Source organism: Tamandua tetradactyla, chromosome 2 (genome assembly GCF_023851605.1).
Source record: "Tamandua tetradactyla isolate mTamTet1 chromosome 2, mTamTet1.pri, whole genome shotgun sequence".
Classification (NCBI taxonomy): domain Eukaryota; kingdom Metazoa; phylum Chordata; class Mammalia; order Pilosa; family Myrmecophagidae; genus Tamandua; species Tamandua tetradactyla.
The window spans coordinates 158,053,051-158,075,129 of NC_135328.1; the positions used below are offsets into that span (position 1 = coordinate 158,053,051).

A 22,079-nucleotide genomic window follows, 5' to 3' on the forward strand; every position below is an offset into this window, starting at 1 on the left:
GAAACAGTAAACATCTACTGAAAGACTACTAAATGCCAGGTACATCAACTACATTTAATTTATCTAAAAGAACAGTACCTTATTCACCTTTGTTTCCCAGCACCTGGAACATAGTAGGGCATCAATAAATGTTTGAGAAGTGAATGGATGAGTGAGCAAATGAATATATATAGAAGAGCAAAACCAAAGACATAGGAAACCGTGTAGGAAATGAACTTTGCAATTCAGTAAAGGGATAGGAAACTTTAAGGTGTGAGCTTTGAAAATGAACTTGTAATTCTGGAATTTTTCTGACAATATGCCGATGAGTATTAGTATTAAAAAACTAAGAAAAACCAAAAGGACCCCATGCTTGCTTCACAGGCAGTTAAGAAACATAGGAAGTGACCTGACCTGCCTTCTGGATCTGTAGTTAGCCAGGGAATTCATCCCCAGCTGGAGGATTCTGGTGGAGGCAGTGAAGCACCAGTCTGTCCCTGGAGTCTAGAAATAGGACCAATGTAACTGCTCTAGAACCATAACACCCCAAGATTCTGCCAGTTCAAGTGCCTCAATACAAGGATGAGTGCAGTATGTAACAATGAAAATAATACCATCCATATATATTTGTATTGTCCTTTCCAGTTGTCCAGATATCTTATATCCATGAATTCATTTAATCATGAGAACAACCCTGAGAGCTAATCAATATTGCTTTCTTTTGCAAATAGAGAATATAGTACACAAATGTCACGTGACCTATCTGAAATTCCACAACTAATTAGAGGAAGAGAAAGGATTAAAAGAAGAATACTACAAGTTTGAAATATTTAGCAAAAAGCTGTTAGGCAGTAATTTTTTTCTGTATGGATGTTATTTTTTTTCTGTATTTTTTCCATTACCATTATTTAACATTGACTGTACACTTACTTAAAAAGACTTATTCAAATACATATTTTATCAGTGATTTTAAAAAAAATGAGGGAGATAGGAAAGAGTCAAATAAGGGTTTACTACAAGAATACTGAACCCTAGAACAACCTCTAAGGATTATGTTTGCCAACCTCTTTGAAGTCAGGTGTGACCACAAGAATACGTCCAGGTCAATGCGATGTAAACAGAAATGAATTGTGCAATTTCCACAGAAGGATGCTGCCTTCCCCCTCTCCTAGGCCGGAGCACAGATGCGATGATAATTGGAGCAATTATCTTAGGCCAAAAAATGGATACCATGTTTTGAAGAGGGTTAAGTAATCAGGTAAGAGGTGCTTGGGTCTATGACACCATGGAAATACCATATCACCCCCAAACTGATTTTTTTTTCTTTGTATGCTGTATGGTAGGGGTCATATTTCATTCTTTTTCCACATGAGTATCCCCTTATTGCAGTACCATTTGTTGATTTTTTTTTCCACTTGTTTGCTTGTTTGTTTGGGAAGTGTATGGACTGGGAATCAAACCCGGGTCTCCTGCATGGCAGGTGAGAATTCTACCACTGAACTACCCTCACAAACCCTCAAATGATTGTTATCATTGATAAAACAGACTGTTATATGAGAAAGTTCTTGTAGCAATTGAGATTATATGTCAGTTCACACTGAATGTACATTCAACCTTCGTTTTGTTCAGCTTAGGAACAATGATTTTTAACAAAGCTGAATGCAAGCTACAAAGTTTAATGAAAAATCATGTGAATTTAACAATGGGGAAGCACAAGAGAGAACAATCATTAGATTATTAATTTTATAATATCAGAGAATATTTACTGGTCATCTCTACATCCTAGTTCCTTGAAGCACCTGAAGCATAATAGGTGACCAACAAATATTGGCAAAATTGGTTCAACTTAAAATGAATAAACCAAGTCCACAGAAACCATTTGATATGACCAAACACATACATTTAGAGGTAAAACTCTTGTGGTTGGTAGGTATGGTGATAGGTGAACGTGTGCTCACATGACTCATCCATTGTCACAAAACCAAACTAATAGGTATGAGAGACCAGAAAGGTGGGATTTGCTATTATATGTTGCTGTCTTGGAAATTGAGATTGGGGATGTATTTATTAGGTCTTCCAACCTTACGTAACCAACAGTTCTATCCTGTTTCAAAATAGGAACATCTGGGAAGCTTTAAAAAGTTATGGTGGCTGTGGCTCCCATCCCAGAACAAAAAATTGGCATCTAGGGGTAAGAAGCCAGGCTAGTTTTATTTGCTTATTTTAAGATTGAGACAGTACTTAAATTCAGGGTGAATAGGCATCTAAGAGATCCACAAGGGACCTTCTGGGGGTTATAAAACCTTTGTGGCTGTATCAAACTTATGTTTATCAGTTTTTCCAGGGAAAGGGTCTATACTTCATCAGGTTCATGATAGGAAAAAAAAAATCAGTTCTCAAAAAAAGATATGAATTGGTGAGTTTTGTTACCATTAATTAGCTGTGTACTATAGGCATATCATTTAACCCCTATACCAAAATGGCATCATCTGTAAATAAGAGGTGATATGTCTACCTTGCAGGGTTGTTGTGAAAAAAAAAAAAAGAAAAGAAAGAAAAAGCACATAAATAAGTCTACCACTGTGCCAAGAACAACTCAGGAGCTCAATTAATGATAGCTATTAATGCTTTTATTTCTCATTACAATGTATTAATGATGAGCCACCTTCTGACTGAAAGCATTCAGGAATTGAAAATTCCAAGGGAAATTTTCTTGGAAAAGGGGATGCTCATCCTATTTTGGGATAGTTCAAATGGTTGGGAAGTTCTTTGTAATGAGCTGACACTGCCTCACTGAAGATACAGCCCACTGATTTGTGGACTGTTTCTCTTCTGCAGCTACTGAAAAAAGGTAATAAACACTTTACAAAAGAAGAATACTTTAGATATTTAACTGCTCATTCTTCTGTAGCGAAAAGAAAGCCCATTTGATTTTTAAGATTTGTTCCAGTTTGAAATTCCATGGTTACAAAATTTTAGAGAGATTTGATATTGGAACTGAAATAAGTATTAGTATACTAGGTATTAACACATTAATAGTATTTGCAAACATATTACCAAAAGTAAAATCTGTTTTCAAATTAAAAAAAATCACTTACAGGTTTTCAGTTGAAGAGAATTTGGTAATTTTTAAGGTTCTTTCTACACTAAAATGGTTTTCATTTAGATTTTTTAGCATTTAATTTTGCAGAAATTTCTGGCATTTTCTTTGGTAGTGTTTTAAATATTTATATTTCCTGTGAGCTTTAGTGATCTATAGTTTCTTAAACATAAAATTAGTTAGTATAAAAATAATGTATATTTTAGCAGTGCAAAGTATAAAAGGAACAACCAGAAGTGAAAATCAGGATATTAAAAAAAAGAACAAAAAAACTCGATGGCTACAAAAGTATACAAATTTGAAAGCCAAAAGTTTATAGTTTTTTAAGAGAAGTGAAATTCAAACTACAAGGAACACAAAGTTAAGTGTGTTTGTATCTATATAACTAGAAATTCTCCCATTAAAAATTGTTATTTATGACATTATATAATACTTGGTTCTCTCAGAATTTAAGTACAATGTTGTTATGAGGGATGTCCCATTTAAATCATTTAAATGATTTAAATTTAAATGATTTTAATCAGCTGTCTAGGGTATCAGCACAGGGAGATAGATGAACAGAGGATATTTCCACATACTTTGACCATAACAGGTAATAAGGTTGTGGGCTGACTTCAAGGTACAATATACACAATAACTTTCTACAAAGTAAAAAAGGATTTGATTTCATTGCCATCACCTCCCTTTCTTCTGGAACATAAAGTACAAGTCACGTACATTGTCAGTTGGGTACTCCAATGCCTTCTGCTGATCTGCCATCACATCTTGGTCGACCATCTGGGAGATGTCTTCCTGAAATGCAAAAGATACAACCAAATATCAGCATTGTAGTACTCAAATACACTTTCCAACTTCAGCAGTTAAGCACCATCAAATAGGGCTTTGGACTACTACATAAATATCCCAAAACACCAGGTTTAAACATTTTACTTGCCCATCTGGACTAACTCTTAGAAGTGAATGCATTCCCAAATCCTGGTATCAGAAAAATTTCCCCCTTAATATACTGAATAAGAGACAAAAAGCACATCTACTAAAGATTCTGTGAGATGCAAAGATAAGTCAGTCCTGTACCCCATAGAGGAATGTAGAGTACAGATTTAGGAGAGAAGCAAACAATCAAAACCTGTGGGAAACTGATGTATAGCCAAAGGTCAGTTCATTAATCGAAATAAATGATGACGCTGATAAGCCAATCCTAGTGCTTATGGTTTTTTTTTTTTGGCAAGGGCAGGCTCTGGGAATAGAACCCAGATCTCTGGCATGGCAGGAGACCATACATTTGTAGTCAATTAGTCAGAAATAAGAGTGGTCCTGGGAGCCCCTGAATTTGCAACTGATGCCTGAAGGGCAAACTTATAGTTAATCTGTTAGAACTGAACTGTTTGCATTGCTGCAGGATTTGCAGTTGCTGTAAAGCTTTTTAAACTTTACAGGGACAAGGAGGTTACTTCTCTAGCTAAAGACTTAAAAATCCCATTTGCATATTGCATAGAGGAACTGTAACTGAGAAATGAAGATTTAAGGGATGATTACTGAATCATTATATAGACATTCATTCCATTTTTTCAGAAATTAAAAATATGTATTTATCATATATATATTTAAAAATATACTCATCTAAAAATAATAAATCCATTTAGTAACATAATATTTTATAGTAATTTTACTTTACAAAACAAAAGTGAAGTGAGAAGAATGGCATTGTTTGACATTTTTGCAAATTTCTTTAATGTTTGGCTGAACAGAAAACAACTGGATGCTTATAGCTGTACTTATATTCAATCTGTTGCAGTGTTGGTTTGGTTGAAGTTCGTGAAAAAGTCTGGCCTCTAATAGATAAGTAGTTGGCAAAGGGAAGAGTATTTTAATAGCATTTTCAGATAATTGAGGACATTCTTTATTTATTATTTTTTTAATTTTATTTTTTTTAATACCAAAAAACACCAAGCAAATGCAAACATTCCTATTTTGATCATTCCGTTCCACATATATAATCAGTAATTCACAATATCATCACACAGTTGCATATTCATTATCATGATCATTTCTTGGAACATTTGCATGCATTCAGAAAAAGAAATAAAATGAAAACAGAAAAAAAAATTATACATACCCTTACCCCTCCCTTTCATTGATCACTAGCATTTCAAACTAAATTTATTTTAACATTTGTTCCCCCTATCATTCATCTTTATTCCATATGTTCTACTCATCTGTTGACAAGGTAGATAAAAGGAGCATCAGACACAAGGCTTTCACAATCACACAGTCACATTGTGAAAGCTGTATCATTATACAATCATCTTCAAGAAACATGGCTACTGGAACACAGCTCCACATTTTCAGGCAGTTCCCTCCAGCCTCTCCATTACATTTTGAATAACAAGGTGATATCTACTTAATGCGTAAGAATAACCTCCAGGATAATCTCTCAACTCTGTTTGGGATCTCTCCACCATTGACACTTTGTCTCATTTCACTCTTCCCCCTTTTGGTTGAGGTTTTCTCAATCCCTTGATGGTGAGTCTCAGCTCATTCTAGGATTTCTGTCCCATGTTGCCAGGAAGGTCCACAACCCTGGGAATCATGTCCCACGTTGACAGGGGGAGGGTGGTGAGTTTGCTTGTTGTGTTGGCTGGAGAGAGAGGGCACATCTGAGCAACAAAAGAGGTTCCCTTGGGGGTGACTCTTAGGACTAATTTTAAGTAGGCTTGACCTATCGTTTGTGGGGTTAAGTTTCATATGAACAAACCCCAAGACTGATAAGCTCAGCTTATAGCTTTGGTTGTCCGTACTGCTTGTGAGAATATCAAGAATTCAACTTGGGGAAGTTGAATTTTCCCCCTTTCTCACCATTCCCCAAAGGGGACTTTACAAATACTTTTTTTTTTTTTTGGATAAACAAGTTTATTTGTAAATTTAGTCAACACACATAATTGACCTATAAACTTCAATAGAAGATGATCAATTTTAAAACCACTTTGAAGGCCATCTCTATAAAAGTGATTTTTCTCAGGACAGTATACTAGATGTAACCTAACCCGACATTAAATTTGCAAAAATTTGATAAGCTGGAGCCGTGTGCCCTTCTCCCACAGCAAGTTTACTAAGGGTTTCTATAATACAAACTCCACAAGGAAAAGAACTTCGATATTGTTTCCTCTCCATAGAGGAGAAAAACAACCTAGTTATGAGACCAACCACAACACAATGAAAAGCTGCACTAACTAGTTCAAATTATTAGTAACAGATGATGCTGGTGTGAAAAACTTGTATATTCTAGAGCCCTTATACATAATATCCCCCATTAGTGTCTGCATTATCAGATAGAGGGGTTAGTTAACATGTGGTAGAATGAGGACTTATGCAAGGTATAATGCGGCATTGCATTTTCTACTATGAAGTCAAGTGCAGTCTAGTTAGGAGAAAACCAACTGGACTCTAAAATTACACACACCTTAATGACAAGACTCCCCACCACATGTGAATGTAAAACATTTAATTTTAAAATGTTGACACTACAATATATAAAATAGCTATTATAAATGCACATAGTGTATTCTATAGCTGCCAGGTTTACTTTTTTTTTTTTTTTAAAGGAAACTGTAAGTTACACTGTGGTTAAGACTTGTATCTTCACCCTTGAAAAAGCCCACATTCTATCACAGTGATGTATGGTCAGACTTAACAGCCCCAATTGTTAAACACTTGGATCAAGTCATAACCAGTTTTATTGCAAAAGGACCCTGTACACATTTATCAATTCTAGTACCTTAATAGCTACCCAACAAGTCATTAACATACAGAAACATGCATCATGAGAAGCAAGAAACATCACCCACCCCTTCTGCATATTAGCAACCTGTCACTCCTGAGCAACAGCGCTCACATCACTGAGGTCTGTGGACAGTCACTGCGCATTCATCCTGAGTGAAAGATGGAATGACTTAAGTATACAAATGCAACATATTATAAACAATTTCTTACAAAAAAAAGTCACAAATTAAACCAAAGTATTTTACAGAATTTACTACAAAACGCCATAAAAACTGCCTTCTCTTAAGCTCTCTCTCCCCGTATCCGGCGAGCCAACTGGATGTCTTTGGGCATGATGGTGACTCTCTTTGCGTGGATGGCACACAGATTGGTGTCTTCAAATAAACCCACCAGGTACGCTTCACTAGCCTCCTGAAGCTCGCCAATGGCCGCGCTCTGAAACCTCAAGTCAGTTTTGAAATCCTGAGCGATCTCCCTCACCAACCTCTGGAAAGGCAGCTTCCGGATCAGAAGCTCGGTCGACTTCTGGTAGCGACGACGAATCTCTCGAAGCGCCACGGTTCCGGGCCTGTAACGATGGGGCTTCTTTACCCCGCCGGTAGAGGGGGCGCTTTCCCGGGCGGCCTTGGTGGCCAGCTGTTTGCGGGGAGCTTTCCCACCAGTGGATTTACGAGCAGTCTGCTTGGTTCGGGCCATTTTCCTCTACCCAAAACCGAAGTCTTCCGCTTCTTTGACCGCCGCGCCGCTTCGGCTACTCCAACGAAGAGCCGCAGCCACCAAGCTAAGCTACCCCAACGATCGACCAAACCACTCTACTACAAATACTTTTTTGTTCACTGTTCAAATCACTCTGGGATTTATCGGGGAGGACATTCTTTTCTGATGTTACACCAAAACTCAACAAATGGTAGTTTCTGAAAGGTTAATTGGAATGTAGAATTACATTACCAGATGAATGAAATTTCAAACTGTTATGTTAAAATCCATTGGTCTGTCTTAAACTTTGAATGGATCATTTACCCATCTACTAACTCCATAAGAGAGGCTCGCCAGCTAAAAAAACCTGAAAATTCTCTCTTCTCCCTTAAAAGTAGATATTCCTTTTTGGTTTCTGGTATATTGGAGTAGAGAAAGGAAAATACCTGAAATCTCTAAATTGCCACTGCCTTGATCTCTGATAATGACTGTATGGCCTTTATGTTTTGCTTGTGATTAACCTTCATTTGTACACATTTATCCAGTTTTTCAACTTTAGAGTCTTGTAATCATTAAAGACAGCCCTAGTGTTCATTACTGAAGGGATTTGGGCCAGCCCAGAACTAACTCACCCCAAGTCCAAAGTTATCTTGATAACCGGAACTTGATTTAACCAAAGTGACTTAAAGTAACTTAGACTTTAACCTATAAGTCACCTATACCTCATTATGATTCTACAAATCACGCCATTTCATCATCATATTAAGGCCGCCATTTTCTTACATACATTGTGTGACTAAGCATGTAATCAATCTACGCATGCTCAATGATTAGATCACTTCTAATCATACCATCTGGGCCTACTGTGCTCATTACCATAAATTCTGCCCATTTTCTTTTACATGGCTTCCAATAACTGTTTATGGAGTGTCATGAATACAACATACATTAAAAAAAAACTGGATACAGTCTTGCCCAATTGGCATACATTTCACAGTTAATTCTGAAAGTTAAAAAGGTTATAAACCAGTTCTGTTAGCACTTTTCATAAATTCTGATTTCTGAAAAACATTTTCATTGATTACACTTAAAAGTTAAAAAAAAAAAACCTGTTACCAGGACAAACTAAAAATCTACTTAAATATTTAAAAATAACATTTATGAGAATTTTAGATAATAGGTTTACTGCATATTTTCTGTCTTTGATCTGTTTACTTACAGACCCTGAGACTCAGTTTTTAAAGTTCACAATGTTCCTGGGGTTACTGGGAGGGAGAGTAATTATGAAAAAAGTAAACACTTCAGTTCTTTATTTAAAAAACTGCCTTGCATACTGATGAATTCATGAACCCCGAAAGTACTTACATTCACTTAGTCAAAGGCCCATTTATTGACCATTAAGAGAAACATTCAGTTGAAGATGTCTTTTTCATCTACAACCCTCTCTCCCCAATCAAAAGGTGCACTGCTCTCACAGCAGTAACGACAATGGTATATTGATTCTAATAGAAAAAGACATACAAATATTCAGAAAAGCATACAAGTATGAAAGTAGAAGGAAATCACTAAATAATGGGTACCATTTTATTTTTACTAGTTCTCATATAGATGCACGGTATTAAACATCCACAGGACATCTCATTATATTCAATGGAACTGTACCCCATAATTGTTTAGCTGCCAATCTCCAATCCTCTTATAAAAGTGAAATGAAACTCGGCAAATTAATTCCAGATATTATCTGTTAGAACAACTGGCTGTTATGGCAAAAACAACCTTTGAGTTGTGAACTGAGAAGGATGAAGCTCTTAGAAGTCTTTGGAATGAGTAGGTCTGGTGGCTGCTCCAGGTGGCCACATGGGAAATCATCGACTTCCCACTGCAAAAAGCACATTCAGTAAAGCCAGACGTGCAATCACCACCTTATACAAGGGTCTGGGCAAAACCACAAGTAAGTTTCAAATTGACCATGGGTAACATTCATCAAGATGTGAAAACGGTCAGCTTGTGGATAAGTTTTGTTGATAGGACACTATTTAGGGTTGCAAATGAGAGATGTTCTTGGGTGACTGGTTTAGATACATCTTTGTAGGTGTTCTATGATCATCAAGAAGGTATTTTTCCCATGGCCATAATTTGTTTGTACCACATACCATTTACCCTGCTTAGGGTTGAGTTCATTTACATCCAAAGAATTTTTCTGTCTCATGTAATCATACAACTCTCCCCAGAATGGTGGCCTCCCAGGATAAAGAAAGTATGCTGGGGTAATTATCTTGGTTTTGTTCAATATATTCTTGGCTTCTTTATAACTTATGACATTTCCCAGAAGCGATCAAGTGATAAACCCTACCCACAAGACATCTTTCTTTCCTAAAAATCTATTCTATCATACCCATATAACTACCACTTGGAGGGAAATGTTCATTTAGTGTAAGACTAAACCATCCTGGTTGGAATCCTGTTAACATGCCCAAATAGCCAGCAAAACTTTTAGCCTTGAAGACAGTTTTATTGTTTGTTTGGAAGTCTAAATTCATTGTTAAAGGTTTTGATTCTCAGTTATGACAAAGAAGTTATTATTTATATTCCACCCAAGAAATATTCCAAAGTCCATGTTTCTACCTTATAGTAGATGATCTTCTTTGTATTCTGTCACTATTGAAGTACACATGGTAAAAACCTCATAGAAAATATTGAAGGCAATAGTTTCACCTAAAGATATATCACTAACAGCTGCAATCCCCTCTATTTTGTTTTTCCAAACACGTAGGACGGTGGCCAAGTAGACCAGGCAACTTTTGATACACTAGCAGCATAATTTTTCCACTTGGTACAAACATATTTATTAAATCCCTCAGAGTCTTCAATATAATCTTTAACATTGGTACCTTGTCAGTCCTCAATGCTTGCCATCTTCTGTAGGTTGGTAAATCAAGATTTATGATATATCAAGGAACTGGACCCCAGAAGAGGAGGTGTGTGCTGCACCATGACATGGTTGGCAGCTGCAGCCAGGACAAAGGTGAGGCAACTCTGGCTCGGCATGTTTGTAGCCACCAATCCCTCTAAGGGACTTCTGCCAAGGCCAGAATGGTACTCACTGAGCCCATCTTTTGACCCTATAAAACTATCAGAATTATTGCAGTTTGGGGAAACAGATTTTGGGCTGACAAACCATCTGCTCTTCTGCTATGTGCCTTGTAATAAACTTTTTCTCTCTTTGAAACCCCAGTGTCTCAGGAACTGGTCATTTGAGTGCATTGGGCAAAAGAATCCACTGCCTTTGTCTGGTAACAATTTTGTACCCCAGATGGGACAGATGCCTGAGGCTCTGGAGCCCCAGCAGAGCAGGTAAGTAAGGTAACTGAGCCTTTTGCGGTCACTGGACTGAACTTATTCTAGAGGCTTCAACAACAGGGGTTTCTCTGTTCTGCCAGCACTCCAGAGACTTAAAAAGCTTCAAAAAGAAAAACAATTTCCAGTTCCATGTCTGGAATCTGACTGGGAGTAAGAATGGATTGGAGAGGAAATAGGCAGTTCAACTCCCCCTTGACCTGGCTTTAAGACCTGGTCCTACTTCCAGAATGATCTCCTTACTCTGATCTTTACACCTTTCTGTTTTATGGGTACTTATATTGTTTAATTGTTAATCAGTGTGTTAAGTGTTTAGTGCCTGTTTGTTAGTCGGATATTTGGTCTAGTTATTAATTGGTATGTTACTTAAATATAGTTGTGTTAAGTGTCTGTTTAAATTTATTAGTTGGTATGTACCTGCATGTGTATTGGACAAATGTTCCTAATTGGTTACTGATTATGGAAATTCTTTAAAAAGGGAAACTTTAGGGCCGGCCACGGTGGCTCAGCAGGCAAGAATGCTTGCCTGCCATGCCAGAGAACCCGGGTTCGATTCCCACTGCCTGGCCCATGTGAAAAAAAAAAGGGAAACTTTAGTTGTATTGAAAATTGAAAAGATTTTAGTTGAGTCTATAAAAAAGGGTTTCTTTGTAACAATCTGGCCTCAAAACGATTTTAAAAGAAAATACTAACATTACAATTAAAATTAAAGATATTATAGCTATAATTGTTCTGCAAAAAAAGGTAAAAATGGAATGAGATAATATATTCAATCCTTTATTGCTCTCTCTCAAAGGTATTTCTGTGTTTCTGTTTCTCGTGTGTCTGTGGTGTCTGTCTGCCTATTCAACGTACACGCTCATATCTCTGGATGGTAATAGCAAAGGAATGAGAAAATTCTTAAAGAGCTCTATATGAACTGCTCAGAAATAACTAGGCATCTTATACAAGTTGGAACTTCTGAAATAAAAAAGGAAAAACTGAGCAACAAGATTAAAAAGCATTAGTTTAAATATACACATATGTAAGTTCGTACTTCTGAAATCAAAAAGGAAAAACTCTCCGAGCAGCAACTAATATAAAAATTATTAGTTTTATAATTACTGTAAACAAACCTGGACATTAGAAAGAAACAGCCCCTGGAATTTCCCTAAGGCAGGAGAAAACTGACAAAGGGCTGCCTCTGGGAAAAGTAAAAACTTTTTTCAATGGTCCTGGTCACAGCTTTTACTAAAACAAATCTAATAACGAAACAGTTAAAGGGCATAGGAACTCACAAAATTCCATGGCTCTCACCTAAAACGTTCAACAAACCAGGCTTCATTCTGCCCCAAGGCCTAACCACTTGTGCCAGTTTGGATCTGTGGTGGGCCCCAGAAAAGCCATATCCTTTCATCTTCATTCAATATTGCTGGCTGGGAGCATTTTTATTGTTCTCATGGAGATGTGACCCACCCAATTTTGAGTGGTAACTTTTGATCAGCTAGCTTCCTTGGAGTTGTGACTCTACCAGTTAAACCTTTAAACATTCTGGAGAGAGTCCCTTCTTAGAGCCATGAGGCTGAGAAAACCACAGAGTTCACCAGCCAGCAACTTTTGGAGATGAAGAAGGAGGACGCCCCTGTGGGAGCCTCATGAAACATGAAGCTGGGAGAGAAAGCTAGCAGACATCGCCGTGTTTGCAATGTGCCCTTCCAGCTGAGAGAGAAACATTGAACATCCTCGTCCTTCTGAACCAAGGTGTCTGTCCCTGGATGCCTTAGATTAGACATTTCTATACACTTGCTTTAATTGGGACATTTTCTCAGCCTTAGAACTGTATACTAGCAACTTATTAAATTCCCTTTTTTAAAAGCCATTCTGTTTTTGGTACATTGCATTCTGGCAGCTAGCAAACTAGAACAGATTTTGGTACCAGGGAGTGGGGTGCTGCTGTGGTTTGCAAATACCAAACATGTTGGAACAGCTTTTTAAATGAATAAGTGGAAGATTTTGGAGGAGTTCTGAGCAGCTTGATAGAGAAGGCCTAGAATGCTTTGAAGAGACTGTTGGTAGAAATGTAGATTCTAAAGACACCTCTGACCAGGCTCAACATAGAAATGAGGCATGTATTATTGCAGTCCAGAAGGAAGGTGATCCTTGTTTAAAAAATGGCAGATAATCTAGCAAAACTGAATGATGGCTTTGGCTGGAAGGTAGATTTTAAAAGCCATGAACTTGGATATTTAGCAGAAGAGATTTCCAAATTTAATGTAGAAAGCACAGCCTGGTTTCTCCTCGCAGCTTACAGTGATATGCGACAAGAAAGAGACAAGCTGAAAACTGAACACTTGGGTATAAAAAAACCAGAAACTGAAGTTCTGGGAAATCCTGGGCCTCCCAAAAGGGAGACCCCAGAGAATAGTGCCCTATGTGAGGATCTGACCAAATATGGAACCAGCCAGCCATTTCAGAGAAAGCCAGGATTGGAGATGGGAGTTATCCAGAATTTGTGGAAGCAGAATAAAATCACATTTGTTCAATTCAAAATTTTCTGTAGAACACTATCTAATTTAATCTGTCTAGTTAGTTTATTTAAACAACTTAATTCAGATTTATTTGATATAGAACCTAGAAAAAAGAATAAAATCTTAATATTCTGTAGAAGTTAATGTACAGAATATTGCATTTCAGAGTACTTTGGGCAGAAAATGAAAAAATATTTGCAAAGTTCCTTGAGAGTATGGGAATAAAGAACTATTAAATATCCCCATTTGGGGAATTCCTGACATTTTCTTAAGCAAGAGGGGCTCCCAGTTTAATAAGTCAAGGCCTCAATCTTGAGGCTTGCCCTTATGAAACCTATTTCCTTAATAGCAAGCTGAACATACTTATATGTCTAAGAATCATCACCAGAAAACCTCTGCTGTTACTCAAATGTGGTCTCTCTCGCTAAGTCAAACTCTGACCTTCCCTCCTATATAGGACATAATTTCCAGGGATGTAAGCCTTCCCCTGGCATCATGGAACATTAACTGGCCCTGGCATCATGGGGTGTAACTGGCCCTGGCATTGTGAGACAGAAGTCCCAAGGATGAGTCTGGCCCTGGCACTGTGGATGAGTTAACCAAACGGGGGTGTGGGGTGGGGTGGGGTGGGGTGGGGGGTGTGGGGAAGAAATAGAATTTCAATGGCTAAGAGATTTCAAGTCAAGCCAGGAGGCCATTCTGGAGGTTATTCTTATGCAAATTTCAGTCAGATACTGCAAACTACCACAATATGGCAAGCCTCAAGCAACAGTATGCCTGGAAACCCTGAAAGATATCCTGGGCTCTACAAAATCTTATTTATTAAGTTTGTTTTTCAGAGACTTTAAATCTTCAGATTGTAGCAATGCCAAAGAAGCTCTGAAACCTAGAAATATTGGACTCTCCAAGAACAACAGCCTTGAAGCAGTTAGAAGAGTCACTGCCCAGATAGGCCTTAAGATTGAGAGATAATTATCAAATGAGAGGGAGGAATTGTAACTGAGAAATTAGGATTTAAGGGATGATTCTGATTACTGAATCATTATATAGACATTCTTTTCTGCTTTCTGGTATATTAGAGAAGAGAGAGGGAAATACCTGAAATCTCTAAATTGTAACCCAGTTGCCTTGATCTGATGAGTGTATAGCCTCTATCTTTTGTCCCATGTGATTGTAAAAACCTTGTGACAAACCTTCATTTGTACACATTTATGCGGTTTTTCAACTTTAGAATCTTGTAATCACTAAAGACAGCCCCTAATGTTTGTTTATGAAGGGTCTTAGGTCAGCCCAGAAGTAACACACCTGAAGCCCAAAGTTATCTTGATAACAGAGACTGGATCTAACCAAAATGGGCCTGGCTGACATGCACAGTAGCTTAGACTTTAACCCCTAAGTCCTCTATACCTCATTATGATACTAAAAATTATGCCCATCATCATATTAAGGCTGCCATTTTCTTACATATGTTTTGTGACTTAAGCATGTAATCTGTACACGCCCAATAATTAGACCACCTCTGTCCACTGTGCTCATTACCCTAAACCTTGTCCATATTTTAATACTATAGAACTATCAGAATTACTGCAGATCAGGGAGGTGATTTTAGGCTAACAGGTGATCTGCTCTCCTGCTATGTGCCTCATAATAAGCTTTTTATCTTTCTGAAACCCCAGTGGCTCAGGAATTGGTCATTTGTGTGCACTGGGGAAAAATAATCCACTGCCATCACCTAGTAACAGAACTACCAATTTGGTTTAATTCTTCCCATCATTTGCACTTGTAACTAAAAGAAAAGGCATCTGAGTAAGAGCCAGAAAAATCTGGGTTCAGACTTGTTCTACTACTTATCAGCAGTATAACCTATTTCACAGTGGCAAGAGTATAACTGCTACCTGAAGGAGTTGTGAGCATACTTGAACACATATTGTACATGATGATAACGATAGTAAAAACCTATTGAGCACATACTGTGTACATTTCACTTGCTGATCTACATGTCAGACCTACGTATTAGGTACTGTTATTATTTCCATTTTATAATTGAGGTAACTGAGCCAGAGAGAAGCTACATTATTTGCTGAATCACATTTTAACTGAGATACACCTTTCTCCAGAGACCTTGCTCTTACCCAAGGAATAAACCACAAGGGAAAGCACAGCATCAGTGCTGTTAGCCTCCTTCTCCCAACAACAAGCAAGCATGAGGACTCAGCCTCAGACATAACTCCTGACTAATCTGTCTCCCTTATTTCCTTCTCACGGCCCCAATTTCCCAGGGGCCATGACATCACTGCTTGACATCGTGGCTTTCTCATTGAGCTATTTTTTCCCCCTCTATCATTGTCTTTTCTATTAGTTTATTTCTCTGGTCTGATTCAAGTTTGATTTGCTTGAGAAATATGCAACAGTCATCTCAAAGAGGCCTTCAGACATCTATCCTTTCTGAAAAGGGATCTTGTATGGTAGGGTATAGCTTCGCACTAAGTCGTTGCCAATAGCAAAAGGGAAACTGTTATCAAAGCCTTAAGAGTTTTTTTTTAAAGAAACATAGTGATTCCATTTTTAGATTTAACATCATATCAAAACAAGTCATGTCTGCTTATTTTGAGCCTGGGAGGGAAAAAAAAAATCTTTGCACTAGTTACTGCAATGATCTGGGATCAATACATTCCTTTTCATTTTGTTTGAACAAAAATGTATAATTTGATAATCTCCCAACTACTGCACCAAAGGAACTATTAGCATCTTCAAAGCTAAGGTTTTTTGACATTCTAAATTGCAGGCTTTGCATAGGGGAACCCTAAATAAGAAGACCGAGGAAGCAATGTGGAAGGATCATCTCATTCCATGAAACAGACTGATCACTCTCTGTCTGCATTATGTTATAAAAATCCTCACCACAGTGCTATGAGCTCCTGGAAGAGAATGCTTTGTGAGCTAGGCAAATTATTCTGATCAAGAGAAGGAATTTCCAAGAGGTGGATGTGAAAGGTATCTCTGAGAATATCCTATTTAATAGATAATTGGAAGAGAAGTTCAGCTTTTAGTCACCAAACTTCTGTCCCAAAGCTCGGTAAGCAAAATGCCCCATCTCTCTGGCGATAGTGTTTGGTCCAGGAGTGGACATCTGAAACAAAAAGGCCATCATAAGTAGATCCAGGGGAAGAGAGTTAGCCCCTCTCTGGTGGAGCACCTTAGTAGCTTTGCACAGTCATGCTTCCATCATGTTGAAGAAGCAAATCTGCAGAAGAGAATGAAATTGACATGCAGAGACACCTCTAGCACCACTAAGTCCTTGATTCCAACTGCCCCTGAGGCTCAGTGTCAACCTTGCCCTTCCTGCAGTTATGTGAGAATAACTTCTAGCCTTTTAGCAAATCTCCATTTTTGTCTAAGGAAGGTCAAATTGAGGTTCTATCACTAGCAACCTAGAGACTTCTGAACAAAACAGGTGGAGTCCATCTCTCCCAGAAAAGACCTGTCAGGATAATAAACTCAAATGCATCAGGAGCTATGCTGTAAGGGAACTAACTAAATGTTTTAATACATCGCTAGTATACAAACAACAAATCAACAAATATCTACAGCTGACTTTGGTCCTTGGACTTCTACTTCAGAACTTTGAACACACTAGAAAAATACAACCTTTGCCTGCATTAGTTATGGGATAATTCCTGTTTAACTAACCACTTGGATTAGGTGAAATTGCTAAAAGTTCTCACGGCACCCTAACTTGCCCTCCAATTATACTTATGGGGACCTGAGCTGATCAACATGGAGTAATGAGACACTCAATCCCTAGAATGTCTTTGAACATGCAGTAAGAACTGGCAGAAACATCTTTCTCAAAGCTTTGGAAAATAAAGCGTTACAATAACAGGAAAAACACCAAGTCAAGGAAAACGCAACTTTAAAAATGGTAGGAAAACCTTTCATTGCATCCTTGTTAGTCCCTCCCACAGTCTTCACACCTTCTCCATGCTGAGCAGATCTGTGCTGCCTATGAGGGTCCCTGGTCCTGGTCTGGAGGGAACAGAATTAGATGCATGTGTATGCACATACTGGGTGCATATGTGTCTGTGTCCTTCTGCTTGATGGCAGCCTAAGGGATGAACTAGGAAAACTGTCATCCCAGAATTTGCTCTGCATGTACAGGCAAATCATAGAGCTGCCCTACAGAATGCTGTAGGAGAACAATAAAGCCACAGCTGCCTAGGGCAAAAGATTGCCGGTTGTGGGACATGTGGTGTGGTGCTCAAAATGGTGAGGAAGCACAGTTTCCTGGGGGAAAAGAGGATTTCATTAAGGAAAAGGGGACATTTGGATCTGTGTAAACAGGGGGAATTTCTAGGACCATGCACGTATGTTCAGGACAGGAGCAGAAAAGACTGGGGAGTCCTTACGCCTTTGTCTCAGGCTATTTTCTAAAGTCTGCATGAATAAGCTCTGAAGGAGAGCATCAGTACAGGCCAATTTCGAAAGGATGGGAAAGGTGTTTCAGTTTTTTTCCTTCCCTTTTTAGACAAGTCTCTGGCATTTAAAGAAATCTCTGTCATAATAACAGTTGGATAACAGCTTAAGGAGCAGATACCTCAGTGTCTAAATTCTGGAGATAACACCTTAAAATATCAAAATGCCTGAACTGTAATAAAAGATTACAAAACATACAAAGAAACAGGAAATGATGGCCCATGCAATGGAACAGGATAAAGCATTAGAACACATCAATGAGGAAATACAGACCCAGGACATATCAGACAAAGATTTTTTTAAAAAATGGTCCTAAATATGCTCAAAGAGCTATAGGAAAACATGTCAAAAAACTAAAGGATATTAGGAAAATGATAGATGAAATTAAAGAGAATATCAAGAAGGTGATATAAATATTGAAAAGGAATCAATAATAATTACCAATACTTAGAATTCTTTATTTAAAGTTGTATTCAAATCCTGGCTGTGACATTTATTAGTTGTGTCTCTGTGCCTCAGTTTCATAAATATTATAACATGGAGATCATAATAGGATCTATATCATATAAAAGTATCAAGTAATAAATGCAAAGTATTTACAACAAAGTCTTTTGGAATGCATAGCAAAAACTATGATAACGTTAGACTCCATTATTCTCAGCAGTTCTGAAAGCTTCCTGAAGGTATAGACTGTATGCCTTGCTCACTGCTATATCTCCTCTGGCTAGCACAATGCTTGGGACATAATAGACATTCAATACAAACTTGCTTAATTTCTGAAAGGCATGAAGGACCTGTACCTCCCCTTGAAAAATAAGATAATTAACATAGGCTTTAGACAGTATGATCTTAAAATTATGTGACCAAATAAGGCTTCTCAAGAAAACCTTCACAGACTCAAAGAACAGTGCTTGAGCAGCACTTCTTTTCTAAGAAGATGGGATTCAGAAGATAAGACACTAGGCATGAGTAAAGAAGTCTGAGTTGTGGGCTCTGATATGATTTTTACTTTTCTAGGCCTTTAGAGCTAATAATTACGATGTAAAATTACTTTCTCAATTTAGAAAAATCTGATAAGCAACAGATCCATTCTTGGCAAGTAGAATAATAAGTATCCACAGCAAACCAGTTCAATGTGGTTGGAAGTGAAAGTCAGCTAGCAGACATTAAAGACGTAAATTTGTATTAAAAAAAGGTATACCTATATTTCCACTGCTTTTGGGTTCATGAGGTTACTGTACTTGCTACCCTCTTGCCGCTACATGATCTTTACTTACAATGGCAAAGGAAAGAGAATGGAAGAAGTCAAAAGCTTTTCTCCAGTGACTTTCATGAAGGAAAGACTCTTGACTGTAAATTTACTGTATTTTTTTTTTCTTTTTGCAGGGGCGGGCACCGGGAATTGAACCCAGGTCTCTGGCATGGCAGGCAAGAACTCTACCTGCTGAGCCACCGTGGTCCACCTTCTACTGTCATTTTCTATGACAAGGAAAGGACAATTGATCATGTAGGCAAACTCAAGTGGTTTTCAGAAACACAAGATATAAAGAAAAATGAGCTGTGAAAATGCTACATATTTAAATGCACTTGAACTCTGCCATTGGCAATTTGCATACTGTCACAAAAAAGAGGCCAGTGCTAGCTCAGGCACATTCTCTAATGCTCCTTAAGGAATTCCGAGACTCTTGCTATAAATGCAGCTTTCATATCGAATCTAAAACAGAAAAATAAGATTTTCACAGTGACAACCCTTCCCATAGTCAAACCAGAAATCCAACAGTTTTTGATGAACAGAAAATGGGGGAAAAATAGATTTTTAGTATATAGTTCAAGATTAAAAAAAAAAATGAGCAGGATTTTATACATGGGGATTCAAGCCTGGAAGTAAGACCTAAAAAGAAATCTATAATCATTAGAAAAACATTCAAAACTATTTTTCCAAATATGGATACCAACATTTTAAAAACACTTAGGTATAATTTTAAATCGAGCATAGCAGTCAAAACTGTTAAATGGAACCTATTAAAAAAAATCCCACAGCATATTACATTCCCTTAAAAGTTAAAAATTTTAACTGAGCTCATTACCTTCTCCTAAAATCTGTTTTCATTATTGTGTGTGGGTTTTTTTCTTTTTAAATTTTTATAAATAAAACCAAAACATACAATATAAATATTCTTTTTTTATCACATGGTTGTATATTCATTATCATGATCATTTCTTAGAACACTTACATCAATTCAGAAAAGAAAACAGAAAAAAAATTCATACATACCATACCCTTACCCCTCCCTTTCATTGATCGCGAGCATTTCAATCTACTAAATTTATTTTAACATTTGGTCCCCTATTATTTATTTATTTCTAATCCATATGTTTTACTCATCTGTCCGTAAGGGAGATAAAAGAAGCATGAGACACAAGGGTTTCACAATCACACAGTAACACTGTGAAAGCTATAACACTGTACAATCAACTTCAAGAAACATGGCTACTGGACCTTGTCAACAGACGAGTAGAACATATGGAATAAAAATAAATAATAGGGGGAACAAATGTTAAAATAAATTTAGTTTGAAATGCTAGTGATCAATGAAAGGGAAGGGTAAGGAGTATGGTATGTATAATTTTTTTTTCTGTTTTCATTTTATTTTTCTGTTGTCTTTTTATTTCTTTTTTTGAATTGATCCAAATGTTCTAAGAAATGATCATGATGGTGAATATGCAACTATGTGATGATACTGTGAATTACTGATTATATATATAGAACGGAATGATCATATGTTAAGAATGTGTTTCTTTCATCATATTTTTAAAAAAAATTTAAAAATTAATAAAAATTTTTTTTTAAAAATTGAAAAAAAAAAAAGAAACATGGCTACTGGAACACAGCTCTACAGTTTCAGACAGTTTCCTCCAGCCTCTTTAAACCTTAACAAAAAAGGTGGTATCTATTTAATGCGTAAGAAGAACCTCCAGGATAACCTCTCTGTTTGGAATCTTTCAGCCATTGACACTTTCTTTTGTCTCATTCCTCTCTTCTCCCTTTTGGTCCAGAAGGTTTTCTCAATCCCTTGATGCCAAGTCCCAGCTCATTCCAGGATTTCTGTCCCACACTGCCAGGAAGGTTTACTCCCCTGGGAATCAGGTCCCACATAGACAGGGGAAGGGCAGTGAGTTTGCTTGTTGTGTTGGCTGCGAGAGAGAGGCTGCCTCTGAGCAACAAAAGAGGTTGTCTTGGGGGTGACTCTTAGGCCTAATTTTAAGTAGGCTTAGTCTATCCTTTGTGGGGTTAAGTTTCAAATGAACAAGCCCCAAGATTGGGGGCTCAGCCTATTGCACTGGTTGTCCTCACTACTTGTGAGAATATCAAGTATTCTCCACTTGGGGAAGTTGAATTTTCCCCCTTTCTCACCATTCCCCCAAGGGGACTTTGCAAATACTTTTTTTATTCACTCTTCAAATCACTCTGGGATTTATCAAGGCATCACTCTGGACAAACCTACAAAATCTCATGCCCCTACTTCCTTAAGTACTTCCATGTACTCATGGTGTTCAATTAAGCTGTCCACGTAAGGTATATTAGGAAATGCACTAGTCAAAATATAAATTTTGTATAAATAAATATTTCTTGCTTTAGTTTCACATATAAGTTAAAGTTTTAAAATATTAATTACCTTATATTTTCAACACCCTGCATTATTAACATTACTTTGTTCATCATCATGCAAAGACATTTTTTTAATTTGTACATTTAGTCACTATTATTGTACACTCTAGGCATTCCTTGATTATACCATCTCAGTCTTTATTGTATATCTTTCCTTCTGATTTCATTTGTGCCCCCAGCCCTCCTCCATCATTCTCACATTCAGCTCCATTCAATGTTCTAACATTATTGTATTACAGTGAGGTAACATTGTGCTATCCATTTCTGAATTTTTACAATCAGTCCCGTTGCACAATCTGTATCCCTTCAGTTCCAATTACCCAATATCTACCCTATTTCTATCTCCCAATGTCCTCTATTCTTAACTAAAATTCTCCAAGTTCATTCATTAATGTTAGTTCCTATCAGTGAGACCATACAGCATTTGTCCTTTTGTTTCTGGCTAATCTCACTCAGCATAATGTCCTTAAGGTCCATCCATGTGGTTACATACTTCATAACTTTATTCCGTTACAGT

At 37.4% G+C, this 22,079-nt stretch overlaps 2 protein-coding genes and 1 pseudogene across 5 annotated transcripts in view; all 3 read right to left on the reverse strand.

Moving 5' to 3' along the window:
• Positions 1–22,079, reverse strand: part of PATJ (PATJ crumbs cell polarity complex component) — a 473,288-nt gene that overhangs the window by 76,556 nt on the left and 374,653 nt on the right. For all 4 annotated transcript variants that reach the window (XM_077149461.1, XM_077149460.1, XM_077149463.1 and 1 more), the window contains one exon: positions 3,797–3,871. In XM_077149461.1, the coding sequence (XP_077005576.1) occupies positions 3,797–3,871 (75 nt within the window). The remainder of the gene's footprint in view (positions 1–3,796; positions 3,872–22,079) is intronic.
• Positions 6,796–7,666, reverse strand: LOC143674137 (histone H3.3A-like). Its single transcript, XM_077149459.1, has one exon. The coding sequence runs from the start codon at positions 7,553–7,555 to the stop codon at positions 7,142–7,144; it is 414 nt and encodes a 137-aa protein (XP_077005574.1). The 5' UTR covers positions 7,556–7,666; the 3' UTR covers positions 6,796–7,141.
• LOC143654384 (acid ceramidase pseudogene) lies at positions 9,227–10,603 on the reverse strand (annotated as a pseudogene).

Bases quoted from the DNA above. Each gene is read 5' to 3' on its own strand.
- LOC143674137 (XM_077149459.1), bottom strand. From the start codon at position 7,555: ATGGCCCGAACCAAGCAGACTGCTCGTAAATCCACTGGTGGGAAAGCT.